The 17794-nt window shown below is 30.8% G+C and overlaps 2 protein-coding genes and 1 long non-coding RNA gene across 3 annotated transcripts in view; 2 read left to right on the forward strand and 1 right to left on the reverse strand.

Annotated features, from left to right (window-relative positions):
* The first annotated feature begins 7226 nt into the window (after positions 1-7226).
* On the forward strand, positions 7227-8993 carry LOC119837768 (beta-1,4-galactosyltransferase 7). The gene is made up of 3 exons (XM_038363521.1): positions 7227-7477; positions 7957-8491; positions 8729-8993. Exons 1-3 carry the CDS (start codon positions 7357-7359, stop codon positions 8970-8972), a joined length of 900 nt encoding a protein of 299 aa, XP_038219449.1. The 5' UTR covers positions 7227-7356; the 3' UTR covers positions 8973-8993.
* Positions 8994-9006: 13 nt separating this feature from the next.
* LOC119837769 lies at positions 9007-9742 on the forward strand. Its single transcript, XR_005288170.1, has 2 exons — positions 9007-9081; positions 9381-9742. It is a non-coding gene; the product is annotated as an uncharacterized LOC119837769 (long non-coding RNA).
* Positions 9743-15045: 5303 nt separating this feature from the next.
* LOC119837988 (nicotinamide/nicotinic acid mononucleotide adenylyltransferase 1) overlaps positions 15046-17794 on the reverse strand; it is a 10073-nt gene continuing 7324 nt past the window's right edge. Inside the window, exon 7 of the mRNA XM_038363799.1 lies at positions 15046-17153. Within this exon, the coding sequence (XP_038219727.1) occupies positions 16517-17153 (637 nt within the window). The 3' untranslated portion in view covers positions 15046-16516. The remainder of the gene's footprint in view (positions 17154-17794) is intronic.

The raw sequence follows: 17794 nt of genomic DNA on the forward strand, positions 1-17794 counted from the left end.
TCGCGCCTTTTGTCAAGAGATTAAATTAAGAAGTATTGAATAGACAATGAGGCTCAACTTAGGTAATTACTTCATTCGATTTTCCAATTACGTTTTTTAGATATGTGTTATAAGGTAAATTTGTGTTTTTACAATCGAATTAATAATCAAATAATTACTAATACTTGCATTTAAAATTAGAAGTAGGTTATACAGTTTGTACTCGCACATTATTATGTTATTTTTTATTTTCAACCGACTTCAAAAAAAGATGTTATCAATCCGACTAACTTCTCAGAACGTTTACCTTGCTGCAACAATATTGATGATTCTTTTCTATTTGAAAGCTGGTTCCTCCCGTATCGTGTTCTTTAAATTTTATTATGCTTAATAACAATTTGAAATCATCATTTAAAACATAGTACTAGTGACTACTATATATATTTGTGATAATTTTCCTTAGGCTTCTAGAAAGTTTCGATTTACATGCCTACCACATATTAATGAAGTTCAAAACATAAATTAAACGGTTTAAATTGAACCATTTAATGGGTCGTGCCGTGTCGCTTCACTTGGGACTGATTGCTGTTCCGTAGTGATGTATCTATTTAGTCGATATCGATTACATTTTAATAAGCAAAACTCAGATACAATATCTACTGATCTTCCCAAAAGTATTTCAAATAACAGTGACATGCATAAATTGGGTTTAAAACTCGTTAAGAAGTATTTAATCCCTAAGAGTTAGTATCGTAAAAAATAAATAAAGATATTTAAATTGTGTTTCTGGTGAGCGAAAAATAAAGTATTTAATTCTGTATTAAAGAGATATATAACATTAATTAAACCCTATATTGTATTGTATATGTAGACAAAATGGTAGGCTATATCAAAATGAGATACATTAAATTTTAAAGTGGCAAGACAGTTAAAGTTTATAACTGCTATAAATATAACAGAACTATAAATAGATAAAATCAAATGAAAAGTTTATAAAACTGTGCTGAAATAGGGAGAAGGGAACAAATTTCAACGAAATAGAACTTTGTCTTAATCTAACAAGATTAAGACACAAACAAATTGTATAGATCTCTTACACAAATTAAATCCCTACCGTTATCTTATAAGAATGTAGTATGATTTAATGGAGAGCTACACCCGGCCACCCCTAGTGAGTAGTGAAATCAGTGTCACAAAAAATGTATCCTATCTTAAATTACTTCCAAAATGCGCACATTTCATAGTCTTATAAGAAAATATTACAATTTATCGACATATCCGGCCACCCCTAGTGAAATCAATAACAAAGTGTCGCAAAACAATGGTAGCGCGGTGTGTGGGCGACGCGGGCGGTCCACATTAGCGTCACCCAATCGCATTGATCGAATGTAATCTTGCTTTATCGATATGTAGACAGCACTATTGTTAGCCAATAAGATTTGGCTTTATTAGTTAGTTATTAGTCTCAATATGGATGCTTTAATTATTCATATTCACATGGCAAGACTAATAACATGTATAAAGAGATTTCGACATAACGATAAAAAATCATTTAGCACCATATTTTTTCAAATAGTAACCAAAATTTAGTTTCATCTAATCATAGGCACAGATTAAATAATTCTATACTATCATAGATTTAAAACGCCTTATTTATAATTCCAGAGGGAAAAAAATATTAAAGAGGGAAAACATGATATGGAAAATGACATAAGTAACTCATAAACTTATTGGCAACACAACGACTCATTAGTAATGATATAAAAGCCCTTTTTCGTGACACCGTTGGTTAGCTTAATTACCCCTAGCGAGATGCTATCAGTTTGAGCAATTTATTTACATCTCGGAACGTGCTAAAAATGTTAATTCGAAACTTTCGTTCTTTGTTTTACCATTTAAAACGGTTAATCAAACTTAAATTTGTTTAAGGAGGTTTGAATCGTCATATTCATAAACTATATTATAATATACTAGCTACGCCCAACGGTTTCAACCGCGTAATTCCGTATCCCGTAGGAATATCGGGATAAAATGTTGCCTTTATGTTATTCCAGTTGTCCAGCTGTCTACGTACCAAATTTCATTGCAATCGGTTCAGTAGTTTTTGCGTGAAAGTGTAACAAACACACACAAGTCCTTACAAACTTTCGCATTTTAGAATATTAGTAGGATAGGATAGGATAGGATGTAATAAAATAATATTAGTAATATATATACATACGACAAGCTTTCCCCCCAAGCGCCTGCGCCCGCGTAGTAGAAGTAAAAAGTAAAGTAGAGGTAGAAATAAGAAAACTGTTTCAGTTAATGAAAACATACTTTAACGTCACTGGTTGTTTTATACAACAATTGCTTTATTTGGTAAAGTTGCTTTATTTTGAAATGTCATTTTATATACCAAAATCTACCAAACTACCATAACTACCTACCAAAATGGTCAGCTCCTTTATCGTTTTATTTTTATAAAATGACATCCGACTCTGGGCAGATAAATGTCTATGTAACGCGTCATTAATTACAATTTGTATTCACCTGTTAAGCGTATAATTTTCATGAAATTTATTTAAATGCATTCATTTGATATGGGATTATAATTATATGGGAATATTGGGGTGTGCTTGTAGTGCATAAGCGAAAGCGGTGGTGATGAGTTGGCGGGAGTTGAAGCGGAGAAAAAAACCTCATGTTCGATACATATAAATTTAACTAAGTACGGATGTACTAGGTACTTAAGATTTGTGATTTATTTATCCATATTCTTCATTAAAAATGAGATGAAATATAATGTTTTACGCATTTTAGCTAGCTAAAGGCATTTTAGATAAAACTAATTCGAATATAAACTAAATTTTTATTCAGCTCATTCTGATTTTGTAAATCTTTGCATCTTTTATAAAAAAATAACAACCATAAATCATGTATTTCTTTATTCATAAAAGACAAAGCTAACTTACAGCTATTTTTATATAAATAAACATTCTACATACAAAACAATGTTTACCAAACACCTATATAATAAGTATTTACAATTAAGGTGAAAGGAAATCTTCTAATAATTTATTCATTGAAGTAATGACAATGTTCCAAAGTGACTATAACTCTCAGATTTGACGACAATAAATAAAAAGTGAAAGGAAAATAGACGAGAGAATGGCAAAACAACGTAATTAAATCTGTAGTAGAACCTGCGCTAGAACTAATTTGAAGAGTAATAGAGATAACATCATCAGGTGTAATATATCTGACAGATAGATTAAACCTGATGATATTAATGAATCATTCAAGATTTAAAAGAGTATAGCAGTTGTGCTTTGTGAATGATCGGTAGACCAAATAGAGAGTTTTTTTTACTATTTTGATTCACAAATTGACACACACAAAATGACTCAAAAAACGATTGGTGCAAATACTTTTTCGGTGTAGGTAATTACTGAATTTGTGAATGATCACTACTTAGTATAACAAAAACGTGAAATGATAGCATCCTGTTTCGTACGGAAAGTGGGGTAGCCGAACGCCTGTTTCGAGGCCCGAGGAAAAGTATTTCCTCACCCTTCCCAGTCCATTCCTTTTTTCCAGTCCTTCTTTTATCCCTTTCCTCTTAAAAGCGGGTAGCTTTTGCGGAGGCACTACCTCTAAGTTGCCCGCTTATGGCATAAAAGATAAGAAGGGAGTGAAAAGCTAGTATGTTACAAATCTTTAATATACGACAATATAAGAAAATTCATTTAAAAAGATCTTCAAACTTCACATCCATACAAACTGTCGTATATATTTTACTTAAATAAGGAATAACAAATAGGATATTTAATAACCGGCTTCAAAAAAGAAGGTACTTAATTCGACTTCTGTTTTTTTTTTACCTTAGTGCTTTCGAATGGGTGAAACGATTTTGATGATCCTTTTTTATTTAAAATGCTACTGCTTTAGATTTTGTCTCGTTCTGACAAAACGGCTTAGTCTTTTCTTAAAAATAATTGTTCTACATGTAATGATGTATTTCAATAAACGCTTTTTTAAATGCCAATGTATTAAAGCACTTGACTGAAAAACTTCGATTCCTTAAATACTAGTAAAATTTAATCGGACATAATGAGAACATAGACATCATAATATATTTACAAACAAAAAATAACAACAAGACAAAAGCATCATAAAAACACGATTCCCTTTATTATATTTTTTATCAACCCGCAACCGAATTAAAATAAAATAACTATAATTGGTGTTGCAAAATTTGCACAGGGAAAACAGTTCATCATTATAATGGAAACACCGTAAATAAACTGACAAATAGTTACCACAGAGCCAATTAATTTTGATAAATGTCACAGTTACGTATTATTATGGATAATAACCTGGCAACATCGGGTCAAAGTTTTAACATAACCACCGCCTTAAACGCACCCATAGCTTCGAGCAACATATAAATAACCCAAATCAGCCCTCTGCCTACTTTTGTTTGTTAATTCCTTTAATTACTCAAAGCCAGCACGAACAATAATTAACTGTTTGAAATATAAAACTTGAATACAATATAGCTAGTAGTTTTTCTCAATTACATTTTAACTGAGACGTTATTCCTATGAAAGTAGGTATTTAGTGGGCTTATCTTCGGTTTGCGACATTGATAAATTGTTTTGTGAAACGGAACATAGTTGGTGTTGCCAGATATAGTTTTATTCCCTAAATTGTGGTTTATTTTTATATCACTATATTGTTATTTGAAATTATCATTCGATACGATATTGACGTAGGAGGGATACATTTTACAAACAAATATAAATGATAAAGTGCATTTGAATCGATAAATTAAAGTTCACTTGTTTAATATTTAAAATAAAATTACTTTTTTTGGTAGGTATATATCCTCACATACATTTAAGTGTCCAATACATAACCTATTTATGAGGCTATGGAGTATTTTCTTTTTGATCAAGATTTGTTATATTGTTTTACTGATAGATGCTTTACAAACAACCGAAAATTTTCATGTTCTCTTTGTGCTCGTTACCACACATCACGCTTAATAAGTACATACGAGTAAATAAAGTCTTATACAAATACTTACTTATATATCCTAACGTACTACTAGGTCCATTAGACAAAAATGCGTTGGAAAGTAGATTACATGAGAAAAAATCTTTTTAAAAGTGCGCAGTACTAAGTAAATTAAGATAAGCCAATATCAAGTCAATTAAAACATACATAAAAGATGGCATTTCAAAACAAATAATATGGCAACATTTAGTGAAACCCAAAGGCAATAATTTAAAGCGTTGGCCATAGCATGTAATTAGAGAGCCATAAAAACTTTAGGTAATTAATTTAGCTGCATTGTGCACTTAAATAACGCTTGTGCGGGTTAAAATTAATATTTATTGTTGACATTTTGTGTTGTTGGCCGCCATGTTTGTTTTATTAGTTATTAAAACGGCTACATGGAATTTAGTCGCAATTAAAACTTTATGCAGGGTACATAAAGATTTTTATCAGTACAACGATGACAATGTAAAAGAAAACGTTGCAGTGATAATTAAGTACGGTTTACAGCTGCTGGCTACCGATAATCACAAGGATTTTAAATATCTTTATTTTTAATTATTATGTTATTAAAAACCTAACAACTTTTATTATTTTGAATAAACCTGTATAATTTTAGTTCGCGGATATTTACAGAACGTCTATTTATACGTCTAGAAAGTTTTAACTACAGAAACTTAGAGCTTTAGGTACTATTTACATTACAATTATTATAATATCTAATTACCTGGCAAATGCTTCTCTGTCTTACTCTTATCATTTAGAGATATGAAAAATATGTATTGGCTGATTCTCAGACCTACCCGATATGCACACAAAGACTCATGAGAATAGATCCAGCCATTTCGGCGTATGGTAACTAATACTAGAATTTTATATGTATAGACATAAAGCTGAAGACTTTGAACGGACTAATCTTAAGAACTACTGGACCGATTTCAAAAATTTTTTATCGTTGGATATACGCCATATCTATGTACCACGAATGACGCTGGAATGTGTCACTTTGAAATATATATATAAAGAAATTGAAGGGTTCATTAACTATGTAAAATGTTCCCGTTCATACAGGTGTAGGTAATAAACATAAAAATATGTTTATCGGATAACTAGTTTCCACCAATACAAGTTAAAGTTTTGTTCTTAGGGTTAGAGAAGTGTTGCTTGAATCCAGATATTTTGGTTTATATCTTAGTGACATATAAGAGATATCTGTACATTATCTATCGATATAAGTTGGAAAATGAATTGAGACGAACGCTTTAGTCGTGGGCTTCCAGCATGACTCTCTGAATAATAATTCCTGAGTTGTAATTGTAATTTGCAATTATTGCAATGCAGTAGGGATCAGAACTTTATTCTTTCTTCTAAGTTCTTTTTTATGGTTATCGAATAAAATATAGTCAATCAAATCTCGGAGATAATCAAATCAATCTCACAGCTTCTTTCCCAAATTTTAGTCCAGGGACCTGGAGTCTGCTAGATTACAAGTTATAACTATACATTAAACCATCAGATTACTGACTGCGACTTTAGCTACTTAACGGTTGTTAGGATTTGTAGATGATTGCAAAATAATATACATAATATATAACTAGATTGTGCCTCTACCGCTGCCTTTCCGATGGAGGAATTTGTATTAATAATGTCAAAATATGTTAAAAGAAACAAGAGAATGCGAAAGAACTAAAAAAAAAACGTAAAACAAACACAACCAGTATATTCTCAACATGTAAACAAGTATCGCAATCAACTCGGCTGTTTTATTAAGAGCCTAGGCAGTCGGAGAGTTTTATTAATTCTGTCTGAATGATATCCAGCCGCAGGTTTTGTTAAACTGGCTTTCTCATATTCATACAGAAACTTAAAAACATTATTCATTAAACATTAAAACGATTAAAATTTTGTATTTGGTTAGTAAAGTTGACGCTAACGTGTTTGAGTATTGTTCATTGTATTATTATGTAATGTTTTGGCAAACAAACTCACCATAAAAAAATATTGAAAATTAAATTATGTTTTAAACTATAAATTACCCTCTTAACTTTTCCTTCTTCTGAAAATTATTTTGTAACATGAAAGTTTACTTCACACGATGTGCGTAAAATAAAATGTAAATGTCAGCGGTCAGTCGTTTAGGGTATCTGTATTCTGAGGTGTCATAAGTCATTTGTCATTATTCGTGAATTAATGTTGGTGTTTTTGTAGTTTTTGTTTTTAGAATTGTAATTCATATATTCCTCTAAGAGAAAATAAATAAAAAATAATAATAATCTGACATAAAATGAATTATATGAAGTGCTAGTGTTTTTATATTAATACAACATATCGTATATGTTAAGAAATATAATTTTAATGGGCTACAAATTTAGTAGCTCAAAATGCCTCATAATTTGCCTTGGACTTACTTTTTTAATGGGATGTTTTATAGCTACTTTACCAATCCCCCCATCAAGTAAGAAAAATCTTTAAAATTATGTTACTTGTATGATTTCACCAAGAGGAATTTACAAATAAGCACACTACTTAGTGCTAGTGAAGAGAAAGAAAAGTCTGTATTGACGAAGCACTTATCATTTTCCTCTATTGTGTTTTTCTCAATTGCGCTTTTTTTTTGTAACATATATCTTTAAAGTGTTTATATATAAAATCTGGGGAGTTCCATAAAGTAAAAATTATAACAATGGCAAGAAGGCTGATAGACGTAATTTGTTTATAAGAATCCACAGAGTCATTTAATTATATGGTCCAATAAAGTATATATTAGATTGATAACATATCAGTTTCAATTATTTCCTTATATTTAATCTTTTATAACACATGATCTATCAATCTATTCTTTCTTTCTGTATTCTCAGTCTCAGTAATCAGGCAAACTAAGTTACGAGCTACTTTCAGTTGTTCATAAATCAATTATATGTATTTATTTTTCAGAGCCACAAAATTTAAGAATATCATCAAGAACACTTGATAAAAAGAAGTTAGCCATCATAGTACCATTCAGAGATAGATTTGAAGAATTACTTGAATTTGTGCCACACATGTATGAATTTCTAGGGAAACAGCACATACCGTTCCATATATTCGTAATCCAGCAAAAAGACGTACATAGATTCAATCGGGCGTCTTTAATTAATGTTGGATTTCTCTATACAAAAGAGAAATATGACTATATAGCAATGCATGATGTTGATTTGTTACCTCTTAATGATAAATTAAGGTATGACTATCCAGCCTTGGGCCCCTTGCATATTTCTTCACCACAAACCCACCCAAAATATCATTACGATACTTTCATTGGTGGCATTTTATTGATAACAAAGGAACACTTTGAAATGGTGAAGGGAATGTCTAATAATTATTGGGGGTGGGGGTTGGAGGATGATGAGTTCTATGTGCGGTTGAAAGATGCCGGGCTGAAAGTGATAAGACCACAGAATATTACTACGGGGACAGAAAATACATTTAAGTAAGTATTTATGCAGAACGAAAACAATTATTTTCTATGCTTACAATAATTAAAAAAAAAACATTATTGATTCATTTTTACATATTTGTATATGAGGAATTGTAAAAACTATAATTTTTATTCTCAATAATTGTAGTTTTTACAAAAGCAGGATTTCATGTACTCCTTAATTAAGTAAGAATTTTGTTATGAAGTTTACCATTTATATTAATTCTAAAATACATATAACTATTCCAGACATATCCACGATAAAGCATATCGCAAGCGAGATATGAGGAAATGTTTCAATCAGAGAGAAGTCACCCGTCACAGAGACAGAGTGACTGGAATACATGATGTGTCATACACCATACATAGCAAACACAGTGTTGCCATAGATGACTTACCCATTACAGTGGTGAATGTAGTGTTATTGTGCAATAAAACGGCAACACCATGGTGTCAGTGTCCCGAACCGCCGAAAGTTAAAAAGAATAGGTGAAAGTGTGAACTCAGTGCTTAATTTACAAATTTACAATGCAACAATTATTATATTTTATGATTGATTGACCAATAGAAATAAAATACCCTGGTGTGGAAATGTATCAATGGTAGGGTTATTTGTGTGCTTTTTAAAACTTTTTAACAATATAATACCAAAACTATAAAGTTAAAGTGGCAATGAAAGATTATTTAAATTTGGTACATCTTTTGGAAGTAAATGAAATTTGGAAGTAAATGAAGTTATTTATAATGAAGAACATTGTCATTTGTTGATTTATAACAAGAAACGGATTTATGGAAATGTCTAAGGAAAAGTATATCATCTTTTGATATACTTCTCCTTAAAAAGGGATTCCTAGTGATGTTTTCTAGAAAACCCTTTAATGAGATTACATTATTATTCCAGAGATTGGTTTCACACTTCTTAGTTTTTCATTGAAAAATTGGAAAATTATGATATTATATAACATCATGAAATGTGAAATAAAGAAAAAATACCGTAAAATTGCTGCATTGCGAACTGAAACGACAAAAGAAACAAACACATTTTCGCATTTATAAGAGAGGATGTATTTCTATGCTTTATAGTTTTGAGACAACAATTATCCATTGAATTCCTAAGTGTGGTAGAAACTATGCATGAATTGAAAACTAGTCTAATCTAATAGAAAAAATTTATTAGCCCAATAATGCTCATATGTGTATAATTTGTACATAGTTTAAGAAATACTTTTGTATTGCAATACAATAAATATTATACTTTTAATACTTAGTTTTTTCTTAACCAATAATTAATTTACGAATGAATAGTTATAAAATTGATAATAACGTTAATGTAGTCATATTATAACATTGAAGTATTTTTAGGAGCGTAAACACCATTTAACGTAACGCGTTACCGCGCCAGTCTGTCATGCTTCACTCTCTCTCGCATATGGTTATATTATTTTCAGTTACCTCATCTGTCTATAATCCCAAAACGCACAAGGGGCTGGTTATTATATAATATATTAAATATATAAAAAAACACCAAAATATTTTAATCAATAAATTTACTGGCATCATAAATACAGATCTCATTACGTTCATTTTTTTTTATATAGACTAGGAACATTATTAAACTATTTTACATCAACATTGGTAAGTACCTACGCGTTTACGTGTGGGATACATTTCTTATTACGTTCTTAATACTTAATAATATATTATGTAATTTCTAAACTGATCTCCGCATTATAGGATCGTTTTGATTATAAGATCGTTCATATTATTTTCAACGATCACATTATTTTTCATAATATAAGACTACTTTATTGTTACATTCTAATGGAGATAGCAAAGGCAGGATTATACACCCATTAATATATCCATTTTATGGATTTTACTTACCACTAGATGGCGTTGTAATAATTTTGCGACAAGCTTATTTCAGCCGAAGTCTTTCCATTATACTTTGTTTCTCATTCTAAAATCTTTCATTAATTTATAATAGCAAGATTATTGTGACAGAATTTCACTATTAACCAAAATGACTTGCGGCATAGCAAAGACGTGCATATTTTTATCATATAAGTAGTGATATTTATTATTATCTATGGATATATGACTTAAGTAGATATAATTTTAACAAAGCATTTTCACTCATTTTAAAGGCACATGTACACAGCGTGCGTATGAATTATAATTATTAACAATTACCTATGAGAACTTCGCAAAAAGTCTGGACAAAAATGCTTTTAACAACATATTGGTATATTTACATAGAGTTCAATTTTCAATTCCATAATACCACTCGTCATATAAAATGCTACAGGTTCATAAAAAATGAATTAAATTTAACTTTGTATTTTATAAGACTATGGAAAATAAATAGATATTATCAAAGCATAGATTCTTTAAACTTCAAGATGTAAGTATTTTTCATGTGGCACTTATTTAAAAACAAATTATAAAATTTCGGCGCTTGTAACTTGGCATGAATATTAAATACTTTTTTTTGTTACAAACTCTTTAATAACTGATTGTAACTAGCATAAGAAAATAGATATTTTACAGCAAAAAATGTATACTTTAAATATTATTTATTGCACCTTCCCAATAAATTCTGTATAAAATATTACAATACAATAATATATGTACGTATCACATAAGTTATACGTCAATCTTAAGTATACTTTTAAAGATCTCACTTGCATTTTTATCACACATATTTTTACTTTCTTCAACCAAAACTTAGCTATTCACTTAGGATATTTTTTTTAATATTATCGAATGAATTTACCTATAATAATAAAATATAAAAACAAAAAACAATATGTTATAAGTAACAAAAATTATATAATAAAACTAAATTCCCGCGCCATCTTTACATAAAATGTTGAACTAATTAACTTAATGCTTATTAATAATTAAACCTACTGCTATTAAATGCGCTATAGTCTTACTGTTAAATATTTCCCATCAACCATTGACACTATTTCAACACAACTTGTCACACATATAAGAAATTAATATATAGCATATTACATATATTAATTTCTTATTTGTGTGTCTTTCATCTTTATAAATGTAAACTTACTACAGAGTATGGACGCATTTAGACCACTGCCAAAGAAAATTAGACATATTTTGTCTCTTTCTTACATTTGACAATCAGCGTGCTCTCTCATTCTTGTTGAGATGCTTTTTTACTTATGTTTAAGTGAAGCCTCATCCCCCTTATCTGCGGACCAGATAAATTTGTGACACACACTGTACAAACACGTGAAAACACTATTAACATCTAGGTATTTGAAAAGCGATTTCTACAGTATTTTAACAGATTATAATAGTGAAAATGGGGTCTACAGGAGCTAGAATGACTAACCCATACACTTATATTATTGACGAAATCTCCAATTAACGTTCTCCGCCGGCACCCTATTATGTTTTCAACAAACTATCCAATTACCATATATCCTGAAGAAGTTTTCTGTTTCTTTTGCTCCAGTGTATCATGCACTCTAAGGCATTATATACTCTCATGTAGCCCCCTTAAGACTTTATGTACTAAGTATTGAAGTTGCATTATCCATTGCTACCATTTGGCGGTAGACATCTAGGTTATGATATAACATTTTGACGGTAGATTCATGCTTAATTCGAGTAAACGTTTAGAAATTAAAGACCTTTTAACGGATTTTAAACGCGATTTATTCATAATATTATTAACCCAGCGTGGTCACAACGCTCGCTGTAAAGTGTTCGAAACGTCGGGTTAATAATATAATGAATAAATCGCGTTTAAAATCCGTTAAAAAGTCTCAAACTCGAGCAAACATTTTACCATGTTCGTTACAAACACTGCTCCGATCTCATATGTTATACGATAACGATAAACAACACAGAGTAGGGAGTAAACATGTTTAACTTCATTTATTCAAATTGAACGATAAGTTCATTCAATAAACCATAACAAAAAATGTTACATTTCCATTTAAAAGGAATTTACAGTGAATCTACAAGCTCTGACGGTGACATATGCACTAAGGCACTACAAAAGAAGCCTAACCTAAACTAACCTAACCTACCTCGCACCAGACAACAGCTTCGAATGCAACTCATAAATCTACCATCAAAAATGCTCACCAAAATATGCAACTACCCTACATTTTGCATTCAATAATTATATTTGCGCGTACGGCGATTTGTGGTCGCAAGTCGCGCAGCATGTCAGCTACAATGGACAACCGCCTCCCTGAATGAAAAGAAAAAAAATCATTAAAAATACTGCATTGCTAACTTCTGCCGCAGCTTGGCTTATAAGTTAATTCTAACTAAGATATAACTAGGGTGTACCTTATGTGTTAACTACATTCTACGAACTACCATATTATATAATATGTGGAGTAAGGTTCTATTTTTAATATTTGCACCTAAAACGAAGGAGTTATCCGAAATAATAACGATATTTGGGCCTTCAAGAAATGAGCGCATATGTCACTGAAAGACCGACAAAGCACTTGTAACACCTATAGTGTTGCGTATTGTTTATGGGCGGTGGTGACCACTTAACATCAGGTGGCCCATCTGCTCCTTTGATTGCTCTGTCATAAAAAAAAAATTAAGTCGGATATTACGATTTCTTTGAAAATCCTTTTTTAATAATTCTGATAATACATTAGAACATTTGCTTAGAATAAAAATATTTTTTTCATATAACTTCCATTATTTTTATGACTACGCCACCACTACTCCTTGCCTAAACTAAACTTGACTTAAGCTTATGTTACGAATCGAGCTACGTATTTAACTTTCTCTGGATGTTAAAAAACTGATTAGTCTAGAAAACCTTAGCAGTAAACAGTAGGTTTGTCAAATAGATAATAAATAAATAAATCATGCTTTTGTATGCTATTATTACAAAGATAAGCAAGTTTATGAACTTATGCGTTTGTCACGTTATAGGAGGTTAACTCTGGATCTATGAACCAATCTTAAAAATTATTTTACCAATACAAAAATTCATCATATTTGTGGGTGTCATATACTATAAATTTTATTTTATTTTTATCGTCTTAAATTTGCAATTTGCTATTTTTAAAATGACTTTTCACGATTAAAATCCCGTTTGAAAAAGAATGTTAACTTCCAACACATGTGTGACTATAAAACAAATCAAGAATTGTATTTTCACACGCCATCACGCTGCATGAGTCATGCAGTATGACATACATTTCTCTTATTCTTAATTATCCTTATCATTGGATAAGGAACTTTAAATATTTCTAAAACGTAACATTTAGCATGCAGGTTTTACAACATCAATCATGCAATCGACAATAAAGAAGGTACTAAGTATTATTTCTTTGACATAAAATATACACACAAAGAATTGCCTACAAAGTAAACTGTATTAAAGGAAAGGGCTACAATCTAGTGTGAAACAAAACTATTGCGAAGGAAGAAAGTAAAGCCTCGATAGAAATAAAAACATGGGGGTTCTACAATAAAAATGCTCCATCACATTAAATGTTTATTTAAAATTTCGTATTCCATGGAAGCTTTACTGGTAACACAGATAGACATTGATACATTAAAACATTATAATAATATACTTCAATTAAATATTATAATATACGATTCCAATCATAAATGCGAACGTTTCTGAGTGAAATTATTTGACACATGTCAAAATGGCGGCTAATTTGACAATTTCGACTTGTAAAAAATTTGTGCATCGATGTGAGAGAGAAATATTTGTGTTTTTGTATGTAAGATATATATGTTATGTTTTCTCATAAAAAACTACAGAACCGATTTCAAAAATTCTTTCACAATAAGCAAGAGAACTAATGGTTACTTAATTAGATGTTAAATGATTATTTTTTTCAATATAACTAATCATGGAAACTTCGCATTTATAATTACAATAACATTAATACTTAAGAGGTAATTTTAGCCACGAGAGATCAAATGAAATAAGTCAACATTCATAAAATCTACACAAAGTTTAAACATAGTCAGTATACAATTATAAGATATAAAATAACTTCGTATATTACTTACACATTTTTATGATAGTTATTTATAATATTCCTATATAAATTACACAAAAAAACATTTAATTCGGTTACAAAATTAATTGGCACTAAATTCTTTAATACGTAATTATCACAGGAGGTACATAATTTTTGACACTGAGATTGCAATAACTTAAAAAAGAATACCAAAAGCAAATAGCATTTATTCAATGCACAACCTAAATAATTCCAGAACATGTTCAATTTTGCACGATATTCAGAATAATCATTGACAACTAGATAGAACTAGATAATTGATAGAAATATATTTCTTATCTTTTATATGATATTACAAACGGGTGTTATTTGACATAAATTTGATTATAATTAATCCAATTAAGGGAGGACATATTTAAAACTTTGGGCACATGAACATTTGAGCGTTAGATAAGTTTATTATCCTTACATACTATAAGAATTTGTAATTGATAAAATTACAATTAAAAGTAAAAAATACATATTAGATAAATTGAGCATAAATAAATATTTATATTCGAACATTTTGTGCATCTTTCAATGTAATTAAAAATATTATACGCATTTATAAATTAAAACAGTTACAAGTTTATCGAAAAGAATTTAAATTACATTTGTTTTAAGACAATACCACCAATAGGAGTGATTCATAATATAGGTAAAGTACATAATATAAGTAAGTACCTAATTCATATAGTTTACATTTCTTTCTCCTTTGACTTCTTTCCATTCATCTATCATGATAGATGAAAATGATGATACATGAAAATTTTATGAAAGTACCTATGGATACTTTGAATAAATTTAATTTTTATGTAATACAACAATCTGCCCAGCCCAAATATCAGTTTTAATCAAACTACATAAATAAATTTTCAAAACATAACATTGTGATGTAAAACAAACAAACATAAAAAACTTACGTAGCATACTTATTCCTTACCAATATAGAGAGGAGAAAAAATAATTTTTTAATTACTTAATTGCCATACAAAAAAGTCGTTTTTATAATTGAAATCAAATGGATACATAATACATATGTATTGTATATAGATATTTTTACTTATATATATGTAATATAGATATTTTTACGTATAGTCATTACAAATATAAAATTATATTAGAGATAAAGATTTAGAAGGAAGTATTCTTATCATTATACTATGACCTTAAATGTCATACACTTGTAGACATAATGGCAATGTGTGAAAGGGATGCAAGATAAGTTACGCATAGCTCCATTCCTTTCGCACACGCCGAAAATGTCAATAGCCTGAGAGTCTTATATTTATTATACACCTATTTAATAAGATATATCCGTTTTATTGACTTCATTTTGTGCTAAATTCTTTTGAAAATTCTTCTAGTATCATTCTTTATAAAAACCAAACAAAGAGACGGGAAAGAAATTTGACATTTCTAAGCCTAATAATTGTTTTTTTTTTTTACGAAGGTCACCGACTTTCCTACGGGGAGGTATCACTTAGATACTAAAATGAACCAAATGACAACAATTTTCTATCAAACACGAAAATAGTCCATCAGTTAAAAACCCACGAAGTTATCGAGTAAAAGCAATCGAATTGATGATTGAGCTATTGAAAAGCTCCTTAGTTTTTCGAAAGGTCGGCTAAAAATATATAAAAGATAACATTAAATATAAAGAAAAAGTTGATATCAAGTATTAGAATTGCTTAGCAACTCTGTCCTAGCTCAATTACAATAATAGTTACAAATTCGATAAAATTGTAACATTTGGCAAATATATTGCAACACTTTTGCAATAACATAAAGTTATACAGAAATAAAATGGATACTGATATCTGAAATCAATAAAATATATCAAAATATTCGTTAGTCATTATGTCGTAAATAATTCTTAAACAGACCTACTAAATACTAAAGAAACCTTCACACAGAGACCATTTTCATTTGAAAATTCTTTTGTCCAAACGAAACTTCCATACAGATCTGACAAATTCAAATTAGGCCGAGCACACACAGCTCATACAATCGCCTCCGTATCGCTTATAACATGTATCCCATGCTTAGTCAATATCAACTTGACAATATCGTTACAACTGCGCGTCTTATAATTCCTACTTTCATCTTTCAACTTAATACTCTTAACCTTATCGCAGAGCTTGCTAACTTCGCTCTTACTCTTCTTCATGTCGTCCGGCTTCAGCTTCCTTATAGTGGATGAGGAGCATCTCTTCTTCGGCGTCTTCCTATCCACGCTGCCCTCGCTGAGCCTGCGCTGACTCAAGTCGCCGCCGTCGAGGAAACTGTCGAGCGAGCTGGTGTCGTGTGCACTCACCTTATCGAACGTGTGCCGCGTGACGTCACTGACGATTTTGACAGCCTTCCCGGGCACGTAGCTCGGCGACACCTTGTCTATGTACGCCATCTTGGGCTTCAGCTTGTCTATGGGCGTCACGGTGTCCGTGTGCGCCATGATGGATTTCTTCGCGCGCTTTATCGTCACCGTCTCGTCGACTATCGACGGCCTGTCGCGGATCGATATTAGAATGTTCTTGAAGCTTGTCACCTCGGGCGATTTCATGATGACGTCATGCGGCGATTTGTCGTACTCTATGTCCGTGTTATACTCACTGTGTCCGGGCAGCGTGCGCAGATAGAATTTATTTTATTAGTGTCTGTCGAACAAAAATAAACGTTTTGTGCCTTGTTTTAGAGACGAGTATGAAAGATGGACAAGGGAATGAATATTGAAACTGTTTCTCGTTTTCTGTAGAATATATAGATATAAATATGTAGAAGTTATTGGCCGTACAGAAAACCGTATATGTCACTGTCATTATTCTTAAGTCAACCAAATAAGCGTAACCCTTAATTTCTGATAATAACATTAAGGCTATAAGCTATAACGAGAGAAAGGACGCATATAATAATCAGAATATTTGCAAATGTACAACTAGGTCTAACTAGTAAAGGCATCTCTTAAAAATAAACTAAACCTGTTTTTGCAGAAATTCGTTTTGAAATTTATTTCCCATTTCGAAAGAATACCCCGTAACCATCAACAAACGCACCGCAACACCTATAACCTCCTCTACTCCACCCAACCCCTATGACGTCCATATCATGTTACGCGCAGCGTAGCAGGTGGCTCCACAGAACTAATTCTGCCATATGTAATAAGCAAGCACCGCATCATCAATCCAGATTGATTACTGGACAAACCGCCTGAGCGCGATTGAGCTCACCTGATTCCCCATTTAATTTACACCTTACCAACCCCTCAAACCCTGCCCAACCC

The sequence above is a fragment of the Zerene cesonia genome, chromosome 29, assembly GCF_012273895.1.
Source record: "Zerene cesonia ecotype Mississippi chromosome 29, Zerene_cesonia_1.1, whole genome shotgun sequence".
Classification (NCBI taxonomy): domain Eukaryota; kingdom Metazoa; phylum Arthropoda; class Insecta; order Lepidoptera; family Pieridae; genus Zerene; species Zerene cesonia.

What these genes read in the sequence shown, in the direction of transcription:
- LOC119837768 (XM_038363521.1), top strand. Translation starts at nt 7,357, where the DNA reads ATGTTAAGAAATATAATTTTAATGGGCTACAAATTTAGTAGCTCAAAA. An exon ending in TTTACCAATCCCCCCATCAA is followed by an intron (nt 7,478 to 7,956) that starts GTAAGAAAAATC and finishes TTTATTTTTCAG; the next exon opens with AGCCACAAAATTTAAGAATA. An exon ending in GGGACAGAAAATACATTTAA is followed by an intron (nt 8,492 to 8,728) that starts GTAAGTATTTAT and finishes TAACTATTCCAG; the next exon opens with ACATATCCACGATAAAGCAT.